At 44.2% G+C, this 27,665-nt stretch overlaps 2 protein-coding genes across 4 annotated transcripts in view; one reads left to right on the forward strand and one right to left on the reverse strand.

The window, feature by feature from the left end:
* LOC139540971 (voltage-dependent calcium channel beta subunit-associated regulatory protein-like) overlaps positions 1-8,874 on the forward strand; it is a 53,651-nt gene extending 44,777 nt beyond the window's left edge. For all 3 annotated transcript variants that reach the window (XM_071345065.1, XM_071345067.1, XM_071345066.1), the window contains exons 9-10: positions 2,586-2,778; positions 3,754-8,874. In XM_071345065.1, coding sequence (XP_071201166.1) covers positions 2,586-2,778; positions 3,754-5,263 — 1,703 coding nt within the window. In that variant the 3' untranslated portion in view covers positions 5,264-8,874. The remainder of the gene's footprint in view (positions 1-2,585; positions 2,779-3,753) is intronic.
* Positions 8,875-10,025: 1,151 nt separating this feature from the next.
* LOC139540972 (serine/threonine-protein kinase STK11-like) overlaps positions 10,026-27,665 on the reverse strand; it is a 35,456-nt gene continuing 17,816 nt past the window's right edge. The window contains exons 10-11 of the mRNA XM_071345069.1: positions 11,938-12,229; positions 10,026-10,659 (exon numbers count right to left, since the gene is read on the reverse strand). Of these exons, the coding sequence (XP_071201170.1) occupies positions 11,982-12,229 (248 nt within the window). The 3' untranslated portion in view covers positions 10,026-10,659; positions 11,938-11,981. The remainder of the gene's footprint in view (positions 10,660-11,937; positions 12,230-27,665) is intronic.

Raw genomic sequence — 27,665 nt, forward strand, 5'->3', positions numbered from 1 at the left:
TTCAAATTAGTGGATTTGGCGATTCAATCACACCCGTTGCTGACAGGTATATAAAATTGTTCACAAAGCCATGCAATCTCCATAGACAAACATTGGCAGTAGAATGGCTTTACTGAAGAGCTCAGTGACTTTCAACTTAGCACTGTCATAGGATGCCACCTTTCCAACATGTCAGTTTGTCAAATTTCTGCCCTGCTAGTGCTGCCCCAATCAACTGTAAGTGCTGTTATTGTGAAGTGGAAACATCTAGGAGGAAAAACGGCTCAGCCGCGAAGTTGTAGGCGACACAAGCGCACAGAACGGGGCCGCCGAAAGCGTATAGCGGGAGCTTCGTGAAATGAGTTTCCATGGCCGAGCATCCGCACACAAGCCTAAGATCACCATGCGCAATGCCAGCTGGAATGGTGTAAAGCTCACCGCCATTGGACTCTGGAGCAGTGGAAACGCGTTCTCTGGAGTGATGAATCCCGCTTCACCATCTGGCAGTCTGACGAATGAATCTGGGTTTGGCAGATGCCAGGAGAATGCTACCTGCCCCAATGCATAGTGCCAACTGTAGAGTTTGGTGGAGGAGGAATAATGGTCTGAGGCTGTTTTTCATGATTTGGGCTAGGCCCTTAAGTTCCAGTGAAGGGAAATCTTAACGCTACAGCATACAATTACATTGTAGATGATTCTGTGCTTCCAACTTTGTGGCAACAGTTTGGGGAAGGCCCTTTCCTGTTTCAGCATGACAATGCCCCCGTGCACAAAGCGAGGTCCATACAGAAATGGTTTGTCAAGATCGGTGTGGAAGAACCTGACTGGCCTGCACAGAGCCCTGACCTTAACTCCATCAAACACCTTTGGGCTGAATTGGAACGCCGACTGCGAGCCAGGCCTAATTGCCCAACATCAGTGCCCGACCTCACTAATGCTCTTGTGGCTGAAGGGAAGCAAATCCTTGCAGCAATGTTCCAACATCTAGTGGAAAGCTTTCCCAACCTCATATTAATGCCCATGATTTTGGAATGAGATGTTAGACGAGCAGGTGTCCACATACTTTTGGTAATGTAGTGTATCTCAATGCCTGCTGGTATCTCTTCAGCTGACTGGTACAGTACATAAGCAGATAAGACATGCTAACCTCTCACCATTACAATAACAGGGGAGGTTAGCATTTCTGGGGGGGTATGATATTTGTGCATCTAACTTCGTCACTCATCATTATTCACGATTCATTCAGGACTATGCGTAATCATGGTAGCATCCACATTAATGTGGAAGTGTTTAGAAAGATATTCTATTCTCATTTACAATAAAATTGACACTACATTATTTACCATTTTAATTTCTATTGCATCCAACAAGTTTGTAGAGTTACAAGCTTAATGTAATCATTGTATGCTAGGTTATACACAAGTATTTTTTTTTTAACATTTTGGTCCACTAAAATGTGGGGACTATGTACAAACAGTGCTATAATTTTTAAACGGTTCACCCGATATGGATGAAAATACCCTTAAAATAAAGCTGTCAGTCTGCACTTTAACCCCTAGTCATTGTATCATTTCAAATCCAAAGTGCTGGAGGACAGAACCAAAACAACCAATGTGTCACTGTCCCAATACATTTGTAGCTCACCTATATGTTTGGGGCAAATCCAATACAACACATTACTTAGTCCCACTCTCCATATTTTCAAGCATAGTAGTGGCTTCATCATGTTATGGGTATGCTTGTAAACTTTAAGGACTGTGGAGTTTTTCAGGATAAACGTAATGGAGCTTAACACAGGCAAAATCCTAGAGGAAAACCTTGTTCAGTTGGCTTTCCACCAGGCACTGGGAGATTATTTCACCTTTCAGCAGAACAATAACCTAAAACACAAGGCCAAATCTACGCTGGAGTTGCTTACCAAGAAGACAGTGAATCAGTGGTCAATTTGACAGTTTGAAGAATTTTGAAAAGAATGATGGGCAAATATTGTACAATCCAGTTGTGCAAAGCTCTGAGAGACTTACCCATAAAGATATTTCTGTATTTCATTGTCAATAAATGTGCAAGAATGTCAAAAACAAGTTAATTTTGTCATTATCGGGTTTTGTGTGTAGATGAGTAAAACAAATTATATTTAATCCATTTTGAATTCAGGCTGTAACATAACAAAATGTGGAATAAGTCCGGGGGTATGAGTATGTTCTGAAGGCACTGTATTCATGCTACACACAACACAACTGCTGCTACCAGACTCTTATTATGATTTCTAAATACTGCACAATTTAAACACTTGCCCCCAGTTCCCCTTTCCCCAAAACAAACGTGTAAATATTGGACTATAAATTGTTCCTTCCTGTATTAGACTTATGCTAAAATATTTATTGTATTCTACTGAGCCATTTACTTTATTCATATTCTTATCTTTTATTATTTCTTATTGTTGAAGGAACCTGCAAGTAAGCATTTCGTTGGATGGTGTTTACCATGTGTATCCCAATCATACACCTAATACAACTTGAAACTTGATATACCATGGTGAATGTTGGTGCCAACATCCCATGTCTCTCTGTGGACTAATGTTTGCCCTGCTTCGTCCTGTGTGTCAGGGTCCCCTAAGAGGAGGCAGTTCCAGCGGCAGCGCGCCGCCAGCGAGAGCATGGACCAGGAGGATAACGACGCCCACCACATGGACCTCATCCAGTACATCGCCCGCACCCAGGACGTCACCTACCACCCCAGCCCCTCCGCCTGCTTCCTCTCCCCCTCCTCTTCCTCCAAGCCACCACCCTCCCTCGGCAGGTATCTTTAATTCCCTCGCCATCCTTCCACCTCACCGCTTTGCCTCAGTCATCAATACGGTAACTAACAATATTATGGATAGTTTTGTGTATGTTTTACCTGTTAAGGTTAGGATTTGAGGAGAGTAAGCTGATCCTAGATCTGTGTCTACAGGAAACTTTTACCCACAGCTGCTTAACAAGCCAGCCCATTCCATTGCTGATGCAGAGTGATGATGTCATGGACAGGAATAGTTTTTGGGGTCAATGGGAGAATCTCAACTGCCAACTCCTCGCATCCTCTCTCCTTTCCTCGCGAGGGGACCCAAGCAGTGTGCAATTAAGATTTTCCATTAGTGACCCCCTTACTTGAAGTTACTGTGGACGCAGAGCTGTGATGGATTTTAAGGAATACAAATATGTGTTCATATACTGAATAAAAATAACTTTGTAAACCACTTTAACCATGTATTTCTCTCTATATTTCTCCGAGCCACTGTATATGATCAGCTTTTAAGTAATAATCAAAGCCAATCCATATTTGTTTCTTCTACAGTGCTGGAAGTTGAAAGTATTCATGTTGATTCCTGAACATGCATAGTTGCTAACATAATGCAAGCCATATGTCATGCTTCTAATGGATAACTAACTGGGACCAGTGAAATCACAATGTAGGGAAATTCTACACATTTGCAAAACACATGACATTTGTGCATTGCAGTTCAGTGGTTTGTGGAAAACATGCTACAACCATAAGAAGTCATGGTGATCACTTGTAATCACAGTGGCTGCAAACATACTCAAACATCAGACATCAGATCTGTGTATGGGCACTCTGTGACTGACTTTTATACTGTGTGTGTGTGTGTGTGTGTGTGTGTGTGTGTGTGTGTGTGTGTGTGTGTGTGTGTGTGTGTGTGTGTGTGTGTGTGTGTGTGTGTGTGTGTGTGTGTGTGCCTGTCTTTGTACGTGTGTGTGTGTGTGTGTGTCAACGCAGGTTAGAGGTGGAGGTGGTGGTGGAGCCCAGCTGCAGCAGGGGCCAGGTACCGGGGTTGATCGGCCTGTCCCCGGAGCCCCAGGACGAGGCAGCGAGCCTGGGGGACTGTAGACAGCAGAGCTTGGCCTCAGACCACCAGGCCTTGTACAGAGACATCTGGACGCTCCGGGCCTCTCTAGAGCAGTACGGCTCCTCAGACCAGATCAACAACGACAGGGACTCCTTTCGCAGCGACGCCGACAGTGTCATCTCCCTGGGGGGCCGGACCGAGAGGGGGGAGCTGCCCAGTAACCCCTCCCAGGACATCGGGGATGAACCCGAAGGGGATGTAGAGCTGCCCGTGGATGATGGGATGGGAGAGGAGAAGGAAGAGAAGAAGAAAGGGGGGAAGCAGGACAGTGTGGAGTCAGAGAGGGTCAGTGACGGGGAGTCAGGGAACCGTAAGCTCATGCAGATGGACAGTGGCTATACGTCTATAGAGGCTCCATCACGGGCGCCAGAGGAGCTGAGACTGTTTGGCAGTAGTGGCAGTATAGACAGAACGGCCCTGGAGAAGAGACACTACTTCACCAGTGCAGGGCACACTGGCACAGTGGGCGAGAGCTTCGAGGCCCGCATCTTCGAGGAAGAGCCAGGCGAGGAGATGCTGGTGGGGGCGACGGGCGGCATTGCAATAGAAACGTCCAGGTCTCCCCTGGGCTGGTCTCCGTATGGGCAGATGTTCACTCCACGAGAGGCGCAGCCGCACTCCCACCCACCCTTATCATTACACCGCCGCGACTACAGCATCGACAAGAAAACTGACGCGCTCTTCCATGAGTTCCTCCGCCACGACCCCCAGTTCGACCAGCAGGAGTCACCGAGGAAACATCGCTCGCGCATCCACCTCCGCAAACAGTGGCAGCGCAACAAGCAGTACAGTGACCCGGGCGTTCGCTACCAGTACCACTCCTTTGAGAGGCAGCGGACCCCCTTGCGACGAGGTGATAGCGTCAACTACCCTCTGGACACGGGCTTCCACAGCACACTGCCACGCATCGTCAGTGCGCCTGATGAAGAGGCCAGCGAGGGGGCCCCCAGTACCCCCCAGACGCCAAAGGCCGAGGCGGTGGTGGCGGGAGGAGCAGGAGAGGTGGAGGAAGGAGACAGGAGGAGGGCGAGTCCCAGCAGTAGCTGTGGCAGCAGCACCGTGACCATTAGAGACCTGGAAGGGAGGGCATCCTGTTCCCCTCCCACTGTTCCGGATAGAGAGGGCCTGCTAGGGGAGCAGCCCGACCCCCAGGAAGACACTAGGCAGGCGGTACACCCCCCTGAGGCCCCTTACGAGCCCCGCCAGCCTCCTGACACGGGCAACGGCCGACAGACCATCACAGCCGAGCTGACGGACAAGCTGAGCGCCACTCTGGATGAGCGGCTGTACACAGGCCTGCGACGGACCAAGGACACAGCGGCGGTGACAGAGTGTGTGGTGAAGGTCGTTCACGCCTCCCCCGACCACAGCCCAGTGTAGCATGTCTCCAGTCCTCCTCCACTCCTCCCTGATCTTTTGTGTTTCATTTGATTTCATTCTATGCCGGGTAACTACAATTTCTCCGTCTGTCTGAATTAGCTGGTCCCAGACCAGTAACAAGAAAACAGGCTACACTATACAGTATCATGTAGGCTATATGAAGAATACACCCCTAGATAGTATTTACAGTACCATAGTGTCTCTTACTGCTGTGATTCCTTTCTCCTCTTAGAGAAGTGATGACGTAAAGAGCCAGTATGCCGTCTGCACTAGTCTATCCACTGTGAAACTAGGTGCTATTAGACTTGAAGTCATCTCAAGATCTGGATACAAAGTTTATCTGGGCGTAATAGGCCAGTCTTGACTGATAGGCCAGCCAAGACTGTTTAATTGTAATGTGATGTAATTTCATCAGAATCTATGGTACTAGGAACAAAAACAGATCAGACCATGAATTTGAAAATGCATTTTCTTTCTTCTCATAAACACTCATTAAATGGGTATGAAGATGCTGTCCTAATTTGGACACCAAATAAATTCCAGTATCCATATTAGGACCGCCTCATCATATCCACACTGGATCAGAGCATATTCTTCATCAAGTATCCTTGTTGCTTAAAGTCTGGCCTCATGTTTCTATAAAAAAAATCTTACTGCTTTCCAGAAAAGTGATGGTTGTTAGAACATGTTATTCAATGCCTTTTGTATTTGTTGACACATTTCATTTACATGTCTATGCTTGTTTTACATTTCACTCTGGTTGTGACTGTAATATCTGGCATACTGGAGGCCAGGGTGAGAGCAACTTAAATGGCAGGTTTTTACCTAATTTCTGTGCCAAAAATACCTTGTTCGCTAATGGAGGGATCTCAAGTGTTACTGAACCAGGGGTTGGAACCAAAACATTTTCCCAATCGTTTAGTTTTGAACAGAACCTCTAAATTTTCATATTTTCCCACTGTTCCGACCAGCAAGAGTTTAGAACCCACAAAAAAGTCCTGGTTTATATTGTTCCTTTTTTAACCTGTCAAATCATTTATTTAATTTCTTTACATTTAGCTCATTTAGTTGTTTACATGTGTGATGGACAGGCAAGTGTAGCCTATGATGCAACATAAATTTTGCAGGTGGAGAGAGCGAGCGAGGGTTGAAGTGCTGGGCATCTTATGACATGCATTATCTGAATTAGGTCCACAGAATTATACCTACGGAGGAGCGGCTTCTATGGAGGAACTTTGAATGTCCTTCGAGCAAGCTAGCTAGCTAGTGTGTGCAGAGCCACACCATAATTAAAAACATATTTTTTGTAGTTAATATATTCGACATAAAACATGATAACTAAGCCTATAGTATCCTTAACTAGCATTGAAAAAGTCCATCCATTATTTTCTAGCTAATTAAAAAGGTCTCCCGACTTCTGAATCAAGCTTGTAACCTCAGTACAGTAGCCTATGCTTTGGAGAGGAGCAGGTGTGTCACACACACACACACACACACACACACACACACACACACACACACACACACACACACACACACACACACACACACACACACACACACACACACACACACACACACACACACACACACACACACACACACACAGATTTTCAGCTTGCAGGCAGTAACTGGAATAAGTTTGAGTGACAGAGTGAGAGCTTTGCATAGGTGTTTTGTTGTGGGACTAAAAAAAAATGCCTGGAATGTAAAATAACGTTATTAATCGGTTCCAAAGCTTTTAAAAATAACGGTTCTGTTCTGGATCAGTAAGGATCACTTTCATTCCAGGTTCCGTTTCTGTTCCTTGAAAAATGTTGTTCCTTTGTTCCAACCCCTGCTGACAACTCTGTTAGAATCACACATCAAAGGCAAGGCTCCCTTGGCCTCCCCCAACAGTGTTGGTTAGTGCTGGTCTATAGCTGTAAAGGTTTAAATTAAGGCTTTGAATGGGGCCGATGTTGCCCTCGCAGACATTTGCGTTTATTGAATTTATTCATAAAGGCATACTTTCTTGTGCATGGGTTTACCAAACAGGCTTTATTTGTTTGCTCACTTTCTTTTCTTTCCCCTCCTTCTCCTGTGAAAGTTGATAACGCAGCAGCGCATCCCTCTGGGCTAAAAGGACTGCACTTCTTGTCCGTTACCAAACCAGAACAAAGTTGTTATTTGGAGCAGATTCCACATCTTCCCCTTTGACATCCTCTGTGTGGACTTTGCAACCCAATGCCATTCAAGTATAACCCCATTATCAGATTATGTCTTATGTGCCAAAAGAAGGCAAGGAATGGCATGCCCGTTCCAGAATTACCTTGGAAACTATTTTGCACTTAACTGTGTAGTGGCTGGGAGTCTGCTTCTCCTACATTCCACAATCAGCAGGAATATTTGATCAAAAACGAAGGGGAGTCCCCCTCCCGTAGTTGAAGTCCACTCTGCCTGGTCTCTTGCTGAGGGTGTAACACAATGAAGATAGAGAAATTGCCGTAAATGGAAAAGAGGGAGATATTTCTAGCTTTCATTTCCCTCCTTTTGGGTGTGACCGTGCTACTTCACAGCCCCGGTGAATCAGATATGGTTCCTCTAATAGGGACATCAGATAGCCCCTTGTTATAGCTGTGTGGACTCACAGGCAGAAGGTACCTTAACTCATTAGGGGAACAATGGCCAAGATGAAAGCTGGTGAGAGGGCTTGAATTGGTCTTCTAGCGTGGAGGCTAGTGATATCCTTCCTTTCTCTCACCTACTTCACATCAGACAGTGCACATTCTGTCACCATGGGAAGGAAACCCAGGGGCTTCACATGTCTCAGCACCATTTTGTGTCATTACCAGGTGCCTTTTATGGAGGTGTTAGAACGTCAAGGAAGGAGACGGATCCTTTCGCCAGTCACCTTGGGAACAAACAAGATCAGATGCCTTTGAGGTTACTGGTTACTCAGCATTCTCTGATTCTTGTCAGTAATGAGAGGAATGGTGCATCATTTCTGGACTTAGCAAGGGGGTGTCAACACCAACTTAATGAAAAAGACTAGAGGCGCAAACAAATTAGTACATTTGTACAAAGATTAACTTTGTTGTGTATACAAGCACAATGTTGCAGGAACTAGTGTAGTCTCTTTTATTAGGTGTAGACGTAACTGGCGACACTGTGGTGAAAGACGTTTTGTACACAAGTAGCCTGTCCAATGCATTGACGCATTACTGTGCATAGGTTTGCATGATAATTAACCGTTTTAGTACATATATTCATGATTTCTCAGAACTACTGCACCAAATGAATGATTCCATGGTTGTCGGTCGACAGAACAGACATTTAAATCAGCACTGGTACTTAGAGGTTTTGCATTCTATGGAATCTACCTTTGTTTAGGAGTCATGCCATGCTAACTGATAATCTACAATTGAGATTTATTTCCATGAAAGAGAAAAATATACAATCTATTTCTGTATTCCTGCTTGTTATAACTGCTATATTTCTCAAACTAGTTAAGTAGAGCTTTATAAATAACTGATTTGTTGACCCAGAACTATATGAGCCTTGACGGACCAAACAATTAAACCGTTATTTGTTTTTTTTTCCAATAAGTAAATAAATGAATAAGGCATTAATGGTTGTGTCTCATTTCAAATTTTTAATGGTACTCCAAAGCAAAAAGAGTGGGAAGAAGAGGAAGACAAGGGGACTGCAACACTATCCTCCCTCTTCTCCATCCCACTCCGTGTGTTGTTCATTTCAAGTGTTGAGGGTCTGACAGTGTGTGGAGCTGTTAATATGCACCAGAGCCCATGCACATCAATGAATGACTTCACAGTGATTAGGGTTCCCAATCGATTGCAAAGCAGAGTGAAAGTAGGACAGCAGTCTCAACCTGCAGAAGAACTGCATCACCAACACTACATCAGCAAATATGATAATAAAAAATGCCAGCATTCCATCAGATTCCCCAATAGCTTTACTCCAATGATTCAAGTCATTATTGCAATGATCAACCACTAATACCATGTGGATTTATTTACCAACCTGCAGCAAAGCTATGACTTCTGTTCGCTTTTGCTCTTGGATTTATAAACGATGCAGTGTTGGGGTAGGGGTAGCCTTTTTGGTCTGTGTGAACATCACTCTCAGGGATGGTCTAGTACAGAACAAGGTTTGACAGTCCAGATCAATAGTGGCCAGGCCAGCTCCACTAAAACAAGCCCATCACAGCAGGAGCCACATATCATCTTATCAAAGTAGGCTGCAGCCAACCCTCCCACCAGCCAATACACCAATCAGAATAATACATCAAAGTCAAGGTGAAGCAATCTGCAGTGTAGTGCCAGAGGGACCTGCAGGTTTGACTGCAGCAGCACACACAGATGTTCCTTAAAGATGCACTATGCCGAAATCGTTGTCATTTCCTGGATGCAAAAATTATAATAGTTCGCCTAATTTTAGATATGTGACAAAACAAGCAAGTATAGCGTAGAGAATCAATCATTGTACCAAATAGTGTTTTCAGCTGGTGTACAAAACCGAAAGTAAGACGCAAAAAGGACACTTAATGGGAAGCATAGGAAGAGTGCATATAGAACAGATCTACCGCTTCTTAGACCTGCTTTCAATGAGGAAGACAGATCTGAACAAGTGAAAAACCAAACAAAATTAGTGACGGAACTGATATATCTCAGTGAAATGTCAAAGTCCATCAACTGTCTTGCTCTCAGAACCTAGCAATTGAGCCTGGGGACGAGTCGGTTATAAAGTTTCACACTGCCTATTGTTTGATTGACAAGATACATTTATTTATAATACAGCCACAAATAAAGAGAAATCACAGAACAAACAGCTGGTGAGGTTGGGGTGCATTTGATATAAATAATAATTCAAACCCATTTTGGGGACTAAAACACCAAAACAAAACTAAAGATGCAAAAAAATCTAAAGCACAGACATTCTTGAATAGTTATGTATACTTGGCGTGTCTATAGTTCCCTTTCCTTTAGCCTGCATATGCCGTTAATGCATTTTTTCATTAAATGACCATAATTATTACCGTTACAAATATTGTAGTTTATTGAAATGATCCATGTCATTCAATACACATCACAATGTGCGCTTTAATACAGAGTAACTGTAGGATAAACAGTGTAGTAGTCTAAAACGAGCTACATTCATACAGTGAGGGGTGGGATTCCCAGTATGATTTGCAGAAGGGGGTAAGTCCTAGCCTCTTCTCCATTTCTCTCTGGAGCTTCACTCTTACATCATCACGTTGTCAGTCGTCAGACAGAAAATAACTAGTGAAATAAACCACTGTAGTGCATCATGTCCTGTTATTGCATGCTGCAGACCAGGCTGTCAAAACATTCATCACCCAAACGTCAGGGAGCCGGAAAATAGAGAACACAAACCTGAGGGAATCAAACCGACAATTAGCTACAATCATTTACAGTATTACTCAATCAGTTATCAGCACCCCTCAATTAAACATTTGCACAATACAGTTAAAGATGACTGAATTAATAGAGGATTCACATAGTATTACAGTCTAAATAATGCAGGATTCACATAGTATTACAGTCTAAAAGAAGAATGGAACCAAGATTGTATGGTTAGTATTCTGCATCTGTATTGCTTCTCCACTCAGTTGGTGCTATAAGCCTCTGTGGGAAATTATGTAATCTTCAATTTCATACAGTACTGTAGATGTAGCATTTCAAATATGCCAATAAAATCATTTCCCCGGGGTACTGTATTATATAATTATTTTAACAAATGTGTTTCATATAGCACGATCACAATTTTGTAAATTGTGATAAAACGGGGAAACATGTTTGTTAGGAAGGGATTAGCATCAAAATCCCCTATTGGCCCAGGAGATGGTGTGACGGTTGTGTTCAAATGAAATGCATTTGCATGAACCTGTTAACCAGGCAGGAGTGCATGATGGGATCCTTCATCATTCTTCAGAAAGAGGAATGTGAGGCGTGAGGCAGGGGGAGCTTGTTAAAGAGTCAGAACCCGTACTCAGCAATGACTCATAGGGAGAGAAAGAATGAGAGAGAGAGAGACAGGGAGGGAGAAAGAGGGGAACCCACATGAATGAGCAGGTGCCTCGGGGGGAACACAGAGGAGGGGAAATGGGAAGAGAGAGGAGAGAGGAGAGAAGCCTAGAAAGCAGATCATGCTGCATCTCCCTCCCACGCAGTCCGCCCACACACTCCTGCTCTCCATCCATACAGAGGAGAGCGTCAGTCAGGGCTCTTCCAACCCCACCCCGTCCCTAGCACCATACGCTGCGTCAACCAGCCCAATCCTGCCTCTCCAATAACCGAGTCTTCCTCCCTGGAGACGCCACTCTACTGTTCGGCTCCATAATTAGACTCCTCAGGCCTGTGTTTTTTTTTACCTTGAGAGCAGCTTGGAAGACAATCAAGGCACACATGCGTAATTACACCAGGCAGACGTGTAGCCAGAATCTTACTTCCATTTGCTTTTTTTGTATACAGTTAGCTGTAGGTTTCAGGAGGGGATCAAAGGAGTATGTCATCTCAGTTAAATTGATAAAAATGTCATATTACTTGGATTTAGTAGCATTATCATCTGAAGGTCACAGGGATGCGACAAGGTCTAAACTACACCATATTGTACAGCTGTTAAACACTCCCCCAATGCCTCCTCCTCCTCACCTGCCCAGTATATGTGTTCAGGGCTGGGGGTCCAGGGGCTGCCCTCATTGCTGCTTGCAGTTGGACAGCTTGCGGATGCGGCTGTAGGTGGACACTCCTTTGCGTGAGGGGTTGGAGGAGGAGGAGGAGGAGAGGCGTTCTGATCGGGACCTGGTCCTGCTGGTGGTTGGGTAGTGGTCCTGGTCTGTCTCTGTACCGTTCACACATAGGGTCCTGAGCCCCAGCCCCAGCCCCGGCCCCACACAACCCCCCTGGTGCCCGTTCTGCTCCAGCCCATCCTCATGCACCCGACCTGTGGAGAGAACACAGAGACGAGAATTAGAGTTTGGAGGTCAGTGGTCTAAGCTGACTCAGAGAAACATACGCTGTCAGCCATCAGGTTAGACTCCTGGTGGAAGTCAGCTTTATGCACAGATCTGGGATCAGCTTACTCCCCCCAAACCATTAGGCGGAAATGAAAAAATGCCCGTAAATCATTGTCAGATAAGTATCTAGGTCTAGGAGGACATTTTCCTCCACACTGTTAGTAACAGGTCAGAGTGACCCGAGATAATGAGGGAGGTGAGCGAGCACTGAGCAGCCTTGAAGAAAGTTTGTAGACGAGCAAAAACTGTTGGGAGACCTTCACTAAATGTAAGCATATGTTTACTGTGTTCTTCAGCAGTTTGCATTTTTACAAAAGAGACTGTTCAGGCTCCCAATATAATTGTATTAGCAAATGTAGCATAGAAATAAAAAACACTCCATTCAAACATTGACAAGAATAACACATTTGCACATATCCCTGAAAATGTCAAATGTCTCACCTAAAGAGAACACATTTCCTAATTAATGCCAAAGCGTTTCATGCCATTTCCTCTATGTGTGAAACTCAGCACAACCAAAAACAGCCTGCTTTATTTAAATGCAGTTCTTCTAAAGTTGCAAAAGTCTTGCAAAACTAAAGGTGAGGTGGGCTTTAGCTTAAGTAATGACTGAGGACATTTGGGTCCGCTTGCCAAATCAAATCCTCCAGACGCAAACAGTATTCCCACCAGTCCTGTTTTTTAGTCTTAGACTATGCTTCTATGTCCGGGAAACCCTACATTAGGGCTGTTGCGGTGACAGTATTACCACCACACCGGGAGTCATGACTGCAGTCAAAAACCACGTGACTCAAGAATGTGTTGGTATCCAATTCACTAATGAACATCAGGTTACTAATGACCTGATACTCAGGGCTCTATTGTCCCTCTAACCACTCTGACGTTAATGCAAATGCAATCTAAAATAACAGCAAAAATAACAGCAAACACTTATCATCAAAACAGTATCATGGCTACATTTTGTTACATCTGTGATGATCAATGTGAAGAAAGAAGTTCAACAACAGGTTGGATCTGAGTGGAAAACATGGTTGTTGTGGATGTTGTTTCAAAGCCAAACACAATGAAATGGACAGCGCTTTCTAAGGTGATGATTCATTCAAAAGCCTTTAAGACATTGCATGTCGAACACCCATACGAATATCAGGGCTTATGCATATGCCTATATATGAGCCCAAGCCCGAAAGAAAAAACAGAATTAAAATGATTGCGCTGTTATACAATACATAGCCTGTATACCACATGTTACGCAGTGGCGGTCAGTGTCGTTTAAGATAAGTGAGGACAAATGTTTTTTTATGAGCATGGCCTTATTTCTATTACAGCATATTGGATGACTGTCATTCATATTCCATTCACCCAGTTCAATGTAACATTGATAGGTTTAGGCTACTACATGATACTCACATTTTCCCTATACCCATCAAGAGGTTGCCACAACCGAGCCTATGAATGAAAGTTTACAACGTAGGCGCACACAGGTCGAAAGAGAAATTTGAGGTGACACAGTGACAGACAGTTACACATTATATACCGCCTTGCACAATCTTGCCTGCATCTAGCTTGCAAACGAGTTTCTATTGGACAAATTCAGGCATTTTCATCCCGTTTTGTTAACTTCCGTTTAAGAAACGTTTTTCAACAGAATCAGTGGATGACTACACCCCTGATCATAGCAGCCACGTTCTATTCACTCTATGCACTCTTCTCCTCTCACCTTTTCTCTTCATGTGTGGACAACACATCAGCTGTATGTGACCAGGCAAAAAAATACATACATCTTTTTCCAAACCGATCCGCTACACAGCCTACATCAACGTTAGTGTACAGTCAGTAAGCAGTTACACCAGCGGGCCTCGTGGCAATATATTTCTAATACCAAAAGCTTACATCGTGTTGGAAAGTCAAAGCCAGTGAGCTAACATACACCCTGCTCAAACAGAGGGGTTCTTTCAGTAGGCTAAACTACCTAGCTGCATTTGCTAGCTAAGTAACGTTAAGTGAAACTGAAAAAGAAATGACATCTCTATTTCCCTCTTGCTTCCTCATTTTGTAAGGAATTACATTTGTTCAACTCTTGTCTTTCTCTCTCTTTGAGTCAACTACTCACCACATTTTATACACTGCAGTGCTAGCTAGCTGTAGCTTATGCTTTCAGTATTAGATTAATTCTCTGATCCTTTGATTGGATGGCAGTTCATGCTGCAAGAGCTCTGATAGGTTGGCATAATTTCTCCAGAAGTTGCTATAATTATTGTGTAAGTCTATGGAAGCGGGTGAGAACCATGAGCCTCCTAGGTTTTGTATTGAAAAACAAGTGATAGTCCCACTAAGAGCAAACCAGAAGGGATGCGTATTGCTGCAGAATGCTGTGGTAGCCATGCGGGTTAAGTGTGCCTTGAATTCTAAATAAAATCACAGACTGAGTGTCACCAGCAAAGCGCCCCCACACCTCCTCCATGCTTCACGGTGGGAACCACACATGCAGAGATCATTCGTTCACCTACTCTGCGTCTCACAAAGACAGCGGTTGGAACCAAAGATCTCAAATTCGGACTCATCAGACCAAAAGAACAGATTTCCACCGGTCTACCGTCCATTGCTCGTGTTTCTTGGTGCAAGCAAGTCTCTTCTTATTGGTATCTTTTTGTAGTGGCCTCTTTGCAGAAATTCAACCATGAAGGCCTGATTCACGCAGTTGATGTTGAGACGTATCTTCAATATATCCACATAATTTCCCTTCCTCATGATGCCATCCATTTTGTGAAGGGCACCAGTCCCTCCTGCAGAAAAGCACCCCCACAACATGGTGCTGCCACCCCGTGCTTCACGGTTGGGATGGTGTTCTTCAGCTTACAATCCTCACCCATTTCCCTCCCAACATAACAATGGTTATTAAGGCCAAACAGACCAGAGGACATTTCTACAAAAAGCGCAATCTTTGTCCCCATGTGCAGTTGCAAACCATAGTCTGGCTTTTTTATGGCGGTTTTGGCGCAGTGGCCTCTTCCTTGCTGAGCGGCCTTTCAGGTTGTGGATATAGATACTTTTGTACCTGTTTCCTCCAGCATCTTCACAAGGTCCTTTGCTGTTGTTCTGGGATTGATTTGCACTTTTCGCACCAAAGTACGTTCATCTCTAGGAGACAGAACGAGTCTCCTTCCTGAGCGGTATGACGGCTGCATGGTCCCATGGTGTTTATACTTGCGTACTATTGTTTGTACAGATGAACGTGGTACCTTCAGGCGTTTGGAAATTGCTCCCAAGGATGAACCAAACTTGTTGAATTTTATTCTGAGGTCTTGGCTGATTTCTTTTGATTTTCCCATGATGTCAAGCAAAGAGGCACTGAGTTTGAAGGTAGGCCTTGAAAAGCCACTGCATAATTTTCTGGAATTTTCCAAGCGGTTTAAAAGGCACAGTCAAATTAGTGTATGTAAACTTCTGAACCACTGGAAATGTGACACAGTGAATTATAAGAATTACTTGTGTCATGCACAAAGTAGGTGTCCTAACCGACCTGCCAAAACTATAGTTTGTTAACAAGAAATTGGTGGAGAGGTTGAAAAAACAAGTTTAATTGACTCCAACCTAAGTGCATGTAAACTTCCGACCTCAACTGTATGTATAGATAGAAAGATCACATTTACATAAGTATTCAGACCCTTTACTCAGTACATTGTTGATGCAACTTTGGCAGGACTACAGCCTAGAGTCTCTTGGGTATGACGCTACAAGCTTAGCACACCTGTATTTGGGGAGTTCCTCCCAATCTTGTCTGCAGATCCTCTCAAGCACTGTCAGGTTGGTTGGAGAGCGTTGCTGCACAGCTATTTTCAGGTCTCTCCAGAGATGTTCGATCGAGTTCATGTCCAGGCTCTGGCTGGGCCACTCAAGGACATTCAGAGACTTGTCCCAAAGCCACTCCTGCATTGTCTAGGCTGTGTGCTTAGTGTCGTTGTCCTGTTGGAAGGTGAACCTTCACCCCAGTCTGAGGTCCTGAGCACTCTGGAGCAGGTTTTCATCAAGGATCTCTGTACTTTGCTCGTTCATCTTTCTCTCAATCCTGACTGGTATACCAGTCCCTACTGCTGAAAAACACCCCCACAGCATGATGCTGCCACCACCATGCTTTAACGTAGGTTTCCTCCAGACGTGATGCTTGGCATTCAGGCCAAATAGTTCAATCTTGATTTCAACAGACCAGAGAATCTTGTTTCTCATGGTCTGTGTCCTTGAGGTGCCTTTTGGCAAACTCCAAGCGGGCTGTCATGTTCCTTTTACTCTAGAGTGGCTTTCGTCTGGCCACTCTACCATAAAGGCCTGATTGGTGGAGTGCTGCAGAGATGGTTGTCCTTCTGGAAGGTTCTCCCATCTCCACAGAGGAACTCTAGAGCTCTGTCAGAGTGACCATTCGGTTCTTGGTCACCTCCCTGACCAAGGCCCTTCTCCCCAGATTGCTCAGTTAGGATGTTTGTGCAGAACTTGTCAACTTAAATAGACTGTCATAAGGTAGGAAATGTTTGAATCAGATTGGTGCCATCTCAGATGATGCAAACACTCAAGTTTCTTGTCTGAACTGGTTTCGCTTCATTATAGAGCGCAGAATATGACATCTCTCAGTGATATGTTGCTTCAGGAACCAAGATAAAGTGTGCTACAGGTTAGTAAAACATGCAAGTTGAAAAAGGAAAAGAAAACTAAATTTTCTCAAAGCAAACTACATGACATTAATAATCATTAATCATGACCTTTCATGAATGGGGCGATGAAGTCACCCTGATTTATGCACACAGGTTCACCAGGCAAAAGATGACTAAAACCCCGGTCATAACGACAATCATCACCATAATTAACCACAATTGACATCTGCACATTATTAGACTTGTTCAATCAGAAATCAAAGTGCTTCCGGAACTCTCAGTAATTGAACACCAGCTAAATGAAGTCTGACTGGGCCCTCGCTCTCCCTCTAAACCCCCTGTGAAGCTGTCGACACTGGGCTTACTGATTAGCCTGGGCCATAAATATGTAATCAAAGGCAGCACAGCGACACCGGGCTCGCCCTCATTAACCTCCCCCTCACAGCACCTCTCCTCCCCTTTACTCCAACAATGGCTAACCTGTGAAGACCTGTGCCTGTCACCCCCTTTCTGACAACAGCAAAGGTGACAAAAGAACAGGTAGAATCATAGTGTCAGAGCAGAGAGAGAGGGAGGAGAGAGAGAGAGGGAGGCGGAGGAAGGGGGGGATATACAGTGCAAGTGACTTAACGAACTGCAGCAGGATGACTCACCTAGTTGCCATGGCAACTTAAACACTCGCTACTCTCTAATCGTCGATTTTGAACTGCTGCTCATGGAGCCGGCGAGCGGAGAGAAAAGGGGGGGGGGGTTTATGTTTCCGGAAATCATTAAAATACGTGGTGGTGGTGTGTGTGTGTGTATGCACAAAATGAGCACAAGGCTGACGCCGGGGTCACAAACTAGGACGTTTGACGTCAAATACACCCCAGGCCATACATACACCTCCCTCTCTTTCTCTAAAACACCTCACCTCTCTAATGCAGTCAAGCTGTTCCCCCCTCTATAATGGGTTGCATTGTTGCACAGTATGAGTGGGTGCTGCTGGGGTGGTTTCTATGCCCTAAATGAGCAGCAACCATGTACTACGCATCCCTACACACATACAAATCCTTTAGGAGTTCTTAAATTGCTTAAGAATGCTTCAACCGTAAGAGGAATAGAGAGAGAAAGAGAAAGAGAGAAAATACAGGAGTGTGTGGTGTGCAGTATAGGAGGCTGACTGGAGAGGAAGTGGGCAAGAAAAAAAAACAGACTACTACTATATGACAGATACAAATTCTAATTAACATTTCTATCACACCGTTGTTCCCCTACACACTCACACGGTTGTTCACCTTTCTCACAAATCAGCCTCCCAACAGGCATTGCCCTACAAAGCCACACTGTGATTCCTGTTATTTTAAAGCCCTATTTTCCAAATTTAACAGCTCCAGCATGGCACAGAGAGCAAACACAACAGACTCCGATGACAGTGAGGGGAAATTTTTGGGGGTCATTTACCTTTTTTTGGGCGGACAAACTTACCGATACTGACATATCAGCTGATATTGTATTTTATGTCGGAGAAATTAAAGTGTATGTTTTCCACACTGAGTTCTTATAAATTGCCATCCAAAAACTGCAACTGTCCAATAAATATGCTTCAAATGTTGATTTCTTACATTGTGAAATGAATAACATGAGAATGACTGCAAGTGTTCAGATAAGCATAAGATTCCCTTTTTTCATCCTATTTATTAAATATTGCTTATCGGTGGATATATCGTCCGATACCGATATAGAGGTAAAAAGCCAATATTGGCAGATTATATCGGTGAACCGATATATCGGTCGGACTCTTAAGGGTAGTGGGTATAATTTCACAAAATATCCTCCACAGGACACCCAAGAGGAAGCAGTGGTGAATCAAATCAAAAATACAAATAATCTATTTGTGCTTCCCTTTGAGGAGGAGAGTACGGAATAAAATGTACCCAGAACATAAACAAGATTCCGGTTTAAATTGACTTAACTTTAATTGGCAACACACAATGCACAAGAAGCCACGGCAGACAAATCACTTAATAAAAGACTGCCAGGAAATAGTGAATTGAAAGGAAAAAAATTAAAAGAATGATGGATACTCTCTCTGCATGCTGTCCTCATGTAATTGGGTATGGACCGATTGGAAACAGTTCAAACAAGCCCATAAAGGTCTATTGTGGAAAGATAAATAATGTAATCTCCTTGAAAACCAATATAATAAAAAAGCTAATGAAAACAATTTCCATCCCTTCTTATCTCTAAGAAGACAGAATGGCTAGGAATGGCTGATTTAGTTTTTGAACTTCACAGTGGTTATAAGAGAGGAGGCAGTTTGGCCAATCTTCTATATTATGACTCAGGTAGGCGAATCACTGCAGTCAACAGGAAAAAGTAAAACATTAACCCAAAACTAACCCATACTAGAATGAGTCATTAAAACAGGCAAATAGCTGTGTGGGCTTATCATGGCATCTATCAAATGTACTGCTATCAGTTAACAAAATCTGAAGATTACAGGGACACAGGAACAATCCGATTTCAGATTAGATTCCTAGATGCCATACAATCTAATCTTCACTGTTTCCATCTTATCTTTTGATATAATATGCCTGATGGGCTTTTTGTATGAATTCAATACTGGATCCCTGTCGCTTTGAGGGAGTGAAACGCGTAGTTGCTATAGCCTTGAAATATATAGTGTGTAATGTATCCTACATCACAGCCGGTGCCTAGGGCTTTAACAGTGGGCCAAGAATGACTATACTGTGTCTCTAACCGGACCCATGACACCAACAGCATGCAGTAATTAGCAGAGGCAGGCGAGGACTTGAGCGCTTCTAGCACCTTATGTTACAACATTTGTACAAGACAGCCAATATAAGTCTACCTTCAGGCATTAGCTACTGCTATACTATATTACTATGACAAACTGTTAAATGTGAGAAATGACCAATGCTAAACCAATGTCCTCAATGCAAAACATAAATATCAATACTCCATATAAATATGTGCACATCACAGCAAGTTACAGACAGAGAGAAAAATAGTTCTACTAAGGACAGTAGAAAAGAACCCAACAACCAAGTCCATGGACATTCTCAGAGCATGAGGTACTCAACTTCATCTGCTCCCTCCTCTTCCAGACTCCTCTCAGCGATGACTTGTCCAATCACTAATTTCAGCTGGGGCAAAGTGACTCACTGGTCCAGAGTAGCAGCCAGCCAGCCCACAGACTCACTGGGCTGATGCAATTACAGATAGACTGACCAGCTCTTCCGGGAGACGGATGGACTCACTCACTCAACAGTATATAGATGACACCTGGGACAATTCAATATCCTCCTGAGGACAGATCTGGGATGATCATCTAATCCAGGGCTCTCCAACCCTGTCCCTGAAAAGCTACCATCCTGTAGGTCTTCGCTCAAACCCTAATCTACCCATCTGAACCTAATAATTACCTGGTTGACAAGCTGAATCGGGTTAGTTAAAACAGGGGTTGGAGCAAAAATAAAAACAACAGGAGGGTTGCTCTCCAGGAACAGGGATGGAGAGCCCTGATCTAATCAAATAATGGCGACAGAGGGGATGGCCGCCGTTTTATGGGCTCCTGACCAAGTGTGTTATTTTGTGTGTTTGTGCTGATCCTATTATTTATATATACAGTGGGGAGAACAAGTATTTGATACACTGCCGATTTTGCAGGTTTTCCTACTTACAAAGCATGTAGAGGTCTGTAATTTTTATCATAGGTACACTTCAACTATGAGAGACGGAATCTAAAACAAAAATCCAGAAAATCACATTGTATGATTTTTAAGTAATTAATTTGCATTTTATTGCATGACATAAGTATTTGATACATCAGAAAAGCAGAACTTAATATTTGGTACAGAAACCTTTGTTTGCAATTACAGAGATCATACGTTTCCTGTAGTTCTTGACTAGGTTTGCACACACTGCAGCAGGGATTTTGGCCCACTCCTCCCTACAGATCTTCTCCAGATCCTTCAGGTTTCGGGGCTGTCGCTGGGCAATACGGAGTTTCAGCTCCCTCCAAAGATTTTCTATTGGGTTCAGGTCTGGAGACTGGCTAGGCCACTCCAGGACCTTGAGATGCTTCTTACGGAGCCACTCCTTAGTTGCCATGGCTGTGTGCTTTGTGTCGTTGTCATGCTGGAAGACCCAGCCACGACCCATCTTCAATGCTCTTACTGAGGGAAGGAGGTTGTTGGCCAAGATCTCGCGATACATGGCCCCATCCATCCTTCCCTCAATACGGTGCAGTCGTCCTGTCCCCTTTGCAGAAAAGCATCCCCAAAGAATGATGTTTCCACCTCCATGCTTCACGGTTGGGATGGTGTTCTTGGGGTTGTACTCATACTTCTTCTTCCTCCAAACACGGCGAGTGGAGTTAGACCAAAAAGCTCTATTTTTGTCTCATCAGACCACATGACCTTCTCCCATTCCTCCTCTGGATCATCCAGATGGTCATTGGCAAACTTCAGACAGGCCTGGACATGCACTGGCTTAAGCAGGGGGACCTTGCGTGCGCTGCAGGATTTTAATCCATGACGGCGTAGTGTGTTACTAATGGTTTTCTTTGAGACTGTGGTCCCAGCTCTCTTCAGGTCATTGACCAGGTCCTGCCGTGTAGTTCTGGGCTGATCCCTCACCTTCCTCATGATCATTGATGCCCCACGAGGTGAAATCTTGCATGGAGCCCCAGACCGAGGGTGATTGACCGTCATCTTGAACTTCTTCCATTTTCTAATAATTGCGCCAACAGTTGTTTCCTTCTCACCAAGCTGCTTGCCTATTGTCCTATAGCCCATCCCAGCCTTGTGCAGGTCTACAATTTTATCCCTGATGTCCTTACACAGCTCTCTGGTCTTGGCCATTGTGGAGAGGTTGGAATCTGTTTGATTGAGTGTGTGGACAGGTGTCTTTTATACAGGTAACGAGTTCAAACAGGTGCAGTTAATACAGGTAATGAGTGGAGAACAGGAGGGCTTCTTAAAGAAAAACTAACAGGTCTGTGAGAGCCGGAATTCTTACTGGTTGGTAGGTGATCAAATACTTATGTCATGCAATAAAATGCAAATTAATTATTTAAAAATCATACAATGTGATTTTCTGGATTTTTGTTTTAGATTCCGTCTCTCACAGTTGAAGTGTACCTATGATAAAAATTACAGACCTCTACATGCTTTGTAAGTAGGAAAACCTGCAAAATCGGCAGTGTATCAAATACTTGTTCTCCCCACTGTATATATATAAAAAAAATGCAGCAAAAAAATAAAAATCATCTCACTGTCAACTGCATTTATTTTAAGCAAACTTAACATGTGTAAATATTTGTATGAACATAACAAGATTCAACAACAGGCATAAACTGAACAAGTTACACAGACATGTGACTAACATAAATTGAATGTGTCCCTGAACAAAGGGGGGGTTCAAAATCAAAAGTAACAGTCAGTATTTGGTGTGGCCACCAGCTGCATTAAGTACTGCAGTGCATCTCCTCCTCATGGACTGCACCAAATTTGCCCGGTCTTGCTGTGATATGTTACCCCACTCTTCCACCAAGGCACCTGCAAGTTCACAGACATGTCTGGAGGGGTATGGCCCAAGCCCTCACCCTCCAATCCAACAGGTCCCAGACGTGCTCAATGGGATTGAGATCCGGGCTCTTCACTGGCCATGGCAGAACACTGACATTCCTGTCTTGCAGGAAATCACGCACAGAACGAGCAGAATGGCTGGTGGCATTGTCATGCTGGAGGGTCATGTCAGGATGAGCCTGCAGGAAGGGTACCACATGAGGGAGGAGGATGTCTTCCCTGTAACGCACAGCATTGAGATTGCATGCAATGACAACAAGCTCAGTCCGATGATGCTGTGACACACCGCCCCAGACCATGACGGACCCTCCACCTCCAACTCGATCCCGCTCCAGAGTACAGGCCTCGGTGTAACGCGCATTCCTTTGACGATAAACACGAATCCGACCATCACCCCTGGTGAGACAAAACCGCAACTCGTCAGTGAAGAGCACTTTTTGCCAGTCCTGTCTCGTCCAGCGACGGTGCGTTTGTGCCCATAAGCGACATTGTTTCCGGTGATGTCTGGGGAGGACCTGCCTTACAACAGGCTTACAAGCCCTCAGTCCAGCCTTTCTCAGCCCATTGCGGACAGTCTGAGTACGGATGGAGGGATTGTGCGTTCCCGGTGTAACTCGGGCAGCTGTTGTTGCCATCCTGTACCTGTCCCGCAGGTGTGTTGTTCGGACGTACCGATCCTGTGCAGGTGTTGTTACACGATCAGCTGTCCCTTCTGTAGCGCTGTCTTAAGCATCTCACATTACGGACATTGCAATTTATTGCCTGGGCCCCATCTGCAGTCATGCCTCCTTGCAGCATGCCTAAGGCACGTTCACGCAGATCAGCAGGGACCCTGGGAATCTTTCTTTTGGTGTTTTTCAGAGCCAGTAGAAAGGCCTCTAGTGTCCTAGGTTTTCATAACTGTGACCTTAATTGCCTACCGTCTGTAAGCTGTTAGGGTCTTAACGACCGTTTCACAGGTGCATGTTCATTAATTGTTTACGGTTCATTGAACAAGCATGGAAAGCAGTGTTTAAACCCTTTACAAGATCTGTGAAGTTACTTGGATTTTAAGAATTATCTTTGAAAAGACAGGGTCCTGAAAAAGGGACATTTCTTTTTTTGTTGAGTTAAAAAAATATATAAAATCTCCCATCGTTTCATATGACCGAAAAGAGCTTCTGGACATCAAAACAGTGATTACTAAACTCGTCAGATGTGGCAGGGCTTGCAAACTATCACAGATTACAAAGGAAAACAGAGCCGCAAGCTTCCCAGTGACACGAGCCTACCAGACGAGCTAAATGCCTTCTATGCTTGCTTCGAGGCAAGCAACACTGAACCATGCATGAGAGCACCAGCTGTTCCGGATGACTGTGTGAGTCCTTTAAACAAGTTAACATTCACAAGGCCGCAGGGTCAGACGGATTACCAGGATGTGTACTCTGAGCATGCGCTGACCAACTGGCAAGTGTCTTCACTGACATTTTCAACCTAACCCTGACCTAGTCTGTAATACCTACATGTTTCAAGCAGACCACCATAGTCCCCGTGCCCAAGAACACTGTCTAAATTACTAAATCGCCCATAGCAATCCCATCTGCAGTCATGAAATGCTTTGAAAGGATGGTCATGGACCATATCAACACCATCATCCCAGGCACCCTGGACACACTCGAATTCGCATACCGACCCAACAGATCCACAGATGACGCCATCTCTATCGTACGCCACACTGCCCATTCCCACCTGGACAAAAATAACACCTACATGTGAATGCTGTTCATTGACTACAGCTCATCGTTCAACACTATAGTGCCCTCCAAGCTCACTAATAAGGACCCTGGGATTAAACAACTCCCTCTGCAATTGGATACTAGAATTTGACAGGATGCTGAGGCTAGGCAACAACACATTCGCCGCGCTGACCCTCAAATCAATCACCTAACCTCAGGGGCGTGTGCTTAGCCCCCTCCTGCACTCCCTGTTCACCCACGACTGTGTGGCCGCACATGACTCCAACACCATCTTTAACTTTGCTAACACAACAACGGGGGTAGAACTGATCACTGACGACGATGAGACAGCCTACAGGGAGGAGGTCAGAGACCTGGCAGTGTGATGCCAGAACAACAACCTCTCCCTCAACACCAGCAAGACAAAATGAGCTTATTGTGGACTACAGGAAACAAAGGGCAAAGCACACCCCAATTTACATCGACGGGACAGTAATGGAGACGATCAAGAGCTTCAAGTTCCTCCGTGTTCACATCACTAATGACCAATCATGGTCCAAACACACCAACACAGTCATAAAGAGGGCACGACAATGTCTCTTCCCCCTCAGGAGGCTGAAAAGATTTGTCATGGGCCCTCAAATCCTCAAAAAGTTCTACAACTGCACCATTGAGAGCATCTTGAATGGCTGCATCAGCGCTTGGTATGGCAACTGCTCGGCATCCGACCACAAGGTGCGACAGAGGGTAATGCGTATGGCCCAGTACATCACTGGGGCCGAACTCCCTGCCATCCAGGACCTCTATAGGAGGCAGTGTCAGAGGAAGCCCTAAAAATTGTCAAAATCAGTCTGTTCTCTCTGCTACTGCACAGCAAGTGGTACCGGAGCGCCAAGTCTGGTACAAAAAGGCTTCTACCCCAAAGCCAAGACTGCTGAACAGTTAATCAAACGGCTACCCGGACTTTCTGCTTTCCACCCTTTACATACATAGTACTTCAACTTTTTTTTCATAAAAACCCCACAAAACATTGACATTTGTGTCATGGTGTGGGTCCTTAGTAGGTCGTAGTGCAGTGTACAATGTCAGCAGCATTCCCTTGGCTCCACCAGACCCGACGGTCTCCTCTCCTGCACTAGATAAGCGTCTGGCTACATCAGATTATTATGAAAGAGAAACGGGAGGACGAGGAAAAACCAAATGGAGACAGAACAGAAGGAAATTCACAGTCTCTTTTAGATATGAGCGTGGCTCGTCAGTCCCAGACAATCACCTCCCATTACCATCTAGTCTACCCAGAGATGACTAATTACTAATCAGGCTGGAGAGAAGCCACTTCCTCCCCTGTGTGTGTCTGTGGATTTGTGACAAGAACAAAGGTGGCTGACACAGAGAGGTAGTTGGAGGATGGTGTGTGAGTGAGTTGGGGTCAATTCAGAATTTAATTCAATTCAACCCATGAATTAAAAAAAAAATTGGCCACACCCCAACGGAAGCAGAATTTGAATTAAAGTAGCATTTAACTCCCAATTCAAAAGAAATTCAAAACAGACATCAACAACACAAATCTCATTTCTTTTACAAAATAATTTGTCAAAAGCTTCTGCCATCTGACCCTTTTTTTCAATTTTAATGTAGGAAAACATAACACATTAGATCTGGTAAAAGATAATACAAATAAGAAAAACATGCATTTTTTGTACCATCATCTTTGAAATGCAAGAGAAAGGACATAATGTATTATTCCAGCCAAGGTGCAATTTAGATGTTGGCCACTAGATGGCAGCAGTGTATGTGCAAAGTTCTAGACTGATCCAATGAACCATTGTATATCTGTTCAAAATATTGTAGCAAGACTGCCCAAATGTGCCTAATTGGTTTATTAATACATATACAAGTTCATAATTGAGCACTCTACTCAAACAATATCATGGTATTCTTTCACTATAATAGCTACAGTAAATAAGACAGTGCAGTTAGAATAACAAGAATATACGTTTTCTGCCCATATCAGATAGATCTATGTCCTGGGATTTTTGTTGTAATTTACAACCTCATGTTAATCACATTAGCTCAACTGTCCTACGGGGGGGAGCGATCCCGTATAGGTTAAAGAATACAGATACCATTTCAAATATTAAAAGATTCCCTACGCAGAAATCGCTCCGCAATTTCCTGGTTGCAAAAATTCTAATAGTTTGCCTAATTTCAGTTTGTGACAAAACAAACAAGTATAGTGTAGAGAATATATATTTTTCATAACCAAAGTCAATGTATTTTCAGCTGGTGTACAAAGCAGAAAGGAAAAGATGCAAAAACAAACTTAAACGGGAAGCAAAGAAATAGTGCACATAGAACAGGCCGACTGCTTCTTAGACTTGCTTTCATTGAGAATTAGAGCTATAACACAATTTCTATGTGAATTTGGTCTGTCACCCAAAAAGTTACATATGGCAGCTTTAACTTGATTATATAACTCAAATGATGTCAAACAGTATTTTCAAATCAAATCAAAGTTTATTTGTCACGTGCACCGAATACAACAGGTGTAAACCTTACAGTGAAATGCTTACTTACAGGCTCTAACCAATAGTGCAAAAAAGGCATTAGGTGAACAATAGGTAAGTAAAGAAATAAAAACAGTAAAAAGACAGTGAAAAACACTAGCGAGGCTACATCCAGACACCGGTTAGTCAGGCTGATTGAGGTAGTATGTACATATGGTTAAAGTGACTATGCACATATGATGAACAGAGAGTAGCAGTAGCGTAAAGAGGGGTTCTCGGGTGGTGGGTGGCAGGACACAATGCAGATAGCCTGGTTAGCCAATGTGCGGGAGCACTGGTTGGTCGGGCCAATTGAGGTAGTATGTACATGAATGTATAGTTAAAGTGACTGTGCATATATGATAAACAGAGAGTAGCAGCAGCGTAAATGAGGGGTTGGGGGGGGGGCACACAATGCATATAGTCCAGGAAGCCATTTGATTACCTGTTCAGGAGTCTTATGGCTTGGGGGTAAGAACTGTTAAAAGCCTTTTTGTCCTAGACTTGGCACTCCGGTACCGCTTGCCATGCGGTAGTAGAGAGAACAGTCTATGACTGGGGTGGCTGGGGTCTTTGACAATTTTTAGGGCCTTCCTCTGACACCGCCTGGTGTAGAGGTCCTGGATGGCAGGCAGCTTAGCCCCAGTGATGTACTGGGCCGTACGCACTACCCTCTGTAGTGCCTTGCGGTCGGAGGCCGAGCAATTGCCGTACCAGGCAGTGATGCAACCAGTCAGGATGCTCTCGATGTTGCAGCTGTAGAACCTTTTGAGGATCTCAGGACCCATGCCAAATCTTTTTAGTTTCCTGAGGGGGAATAGGCTTTGTCGTGCTCTCTTCACAACTGTCTTGGTGTGTTTGGACC

Source organism: Salvelinus alpinus, chromosome 16, assembly GCF_045679555.1.
Source record: "Salvelinus alpinus chromosome 16, SLU_Salpinus.1, whole genome shotgun sequence".
Classification (NCBI taxonomy): Eukaryota; Metazoa; Chordata; class Actinopteri; order Salmoniformes; family Salmonidae; genus Salvelinus; species Salvelinus alpinus.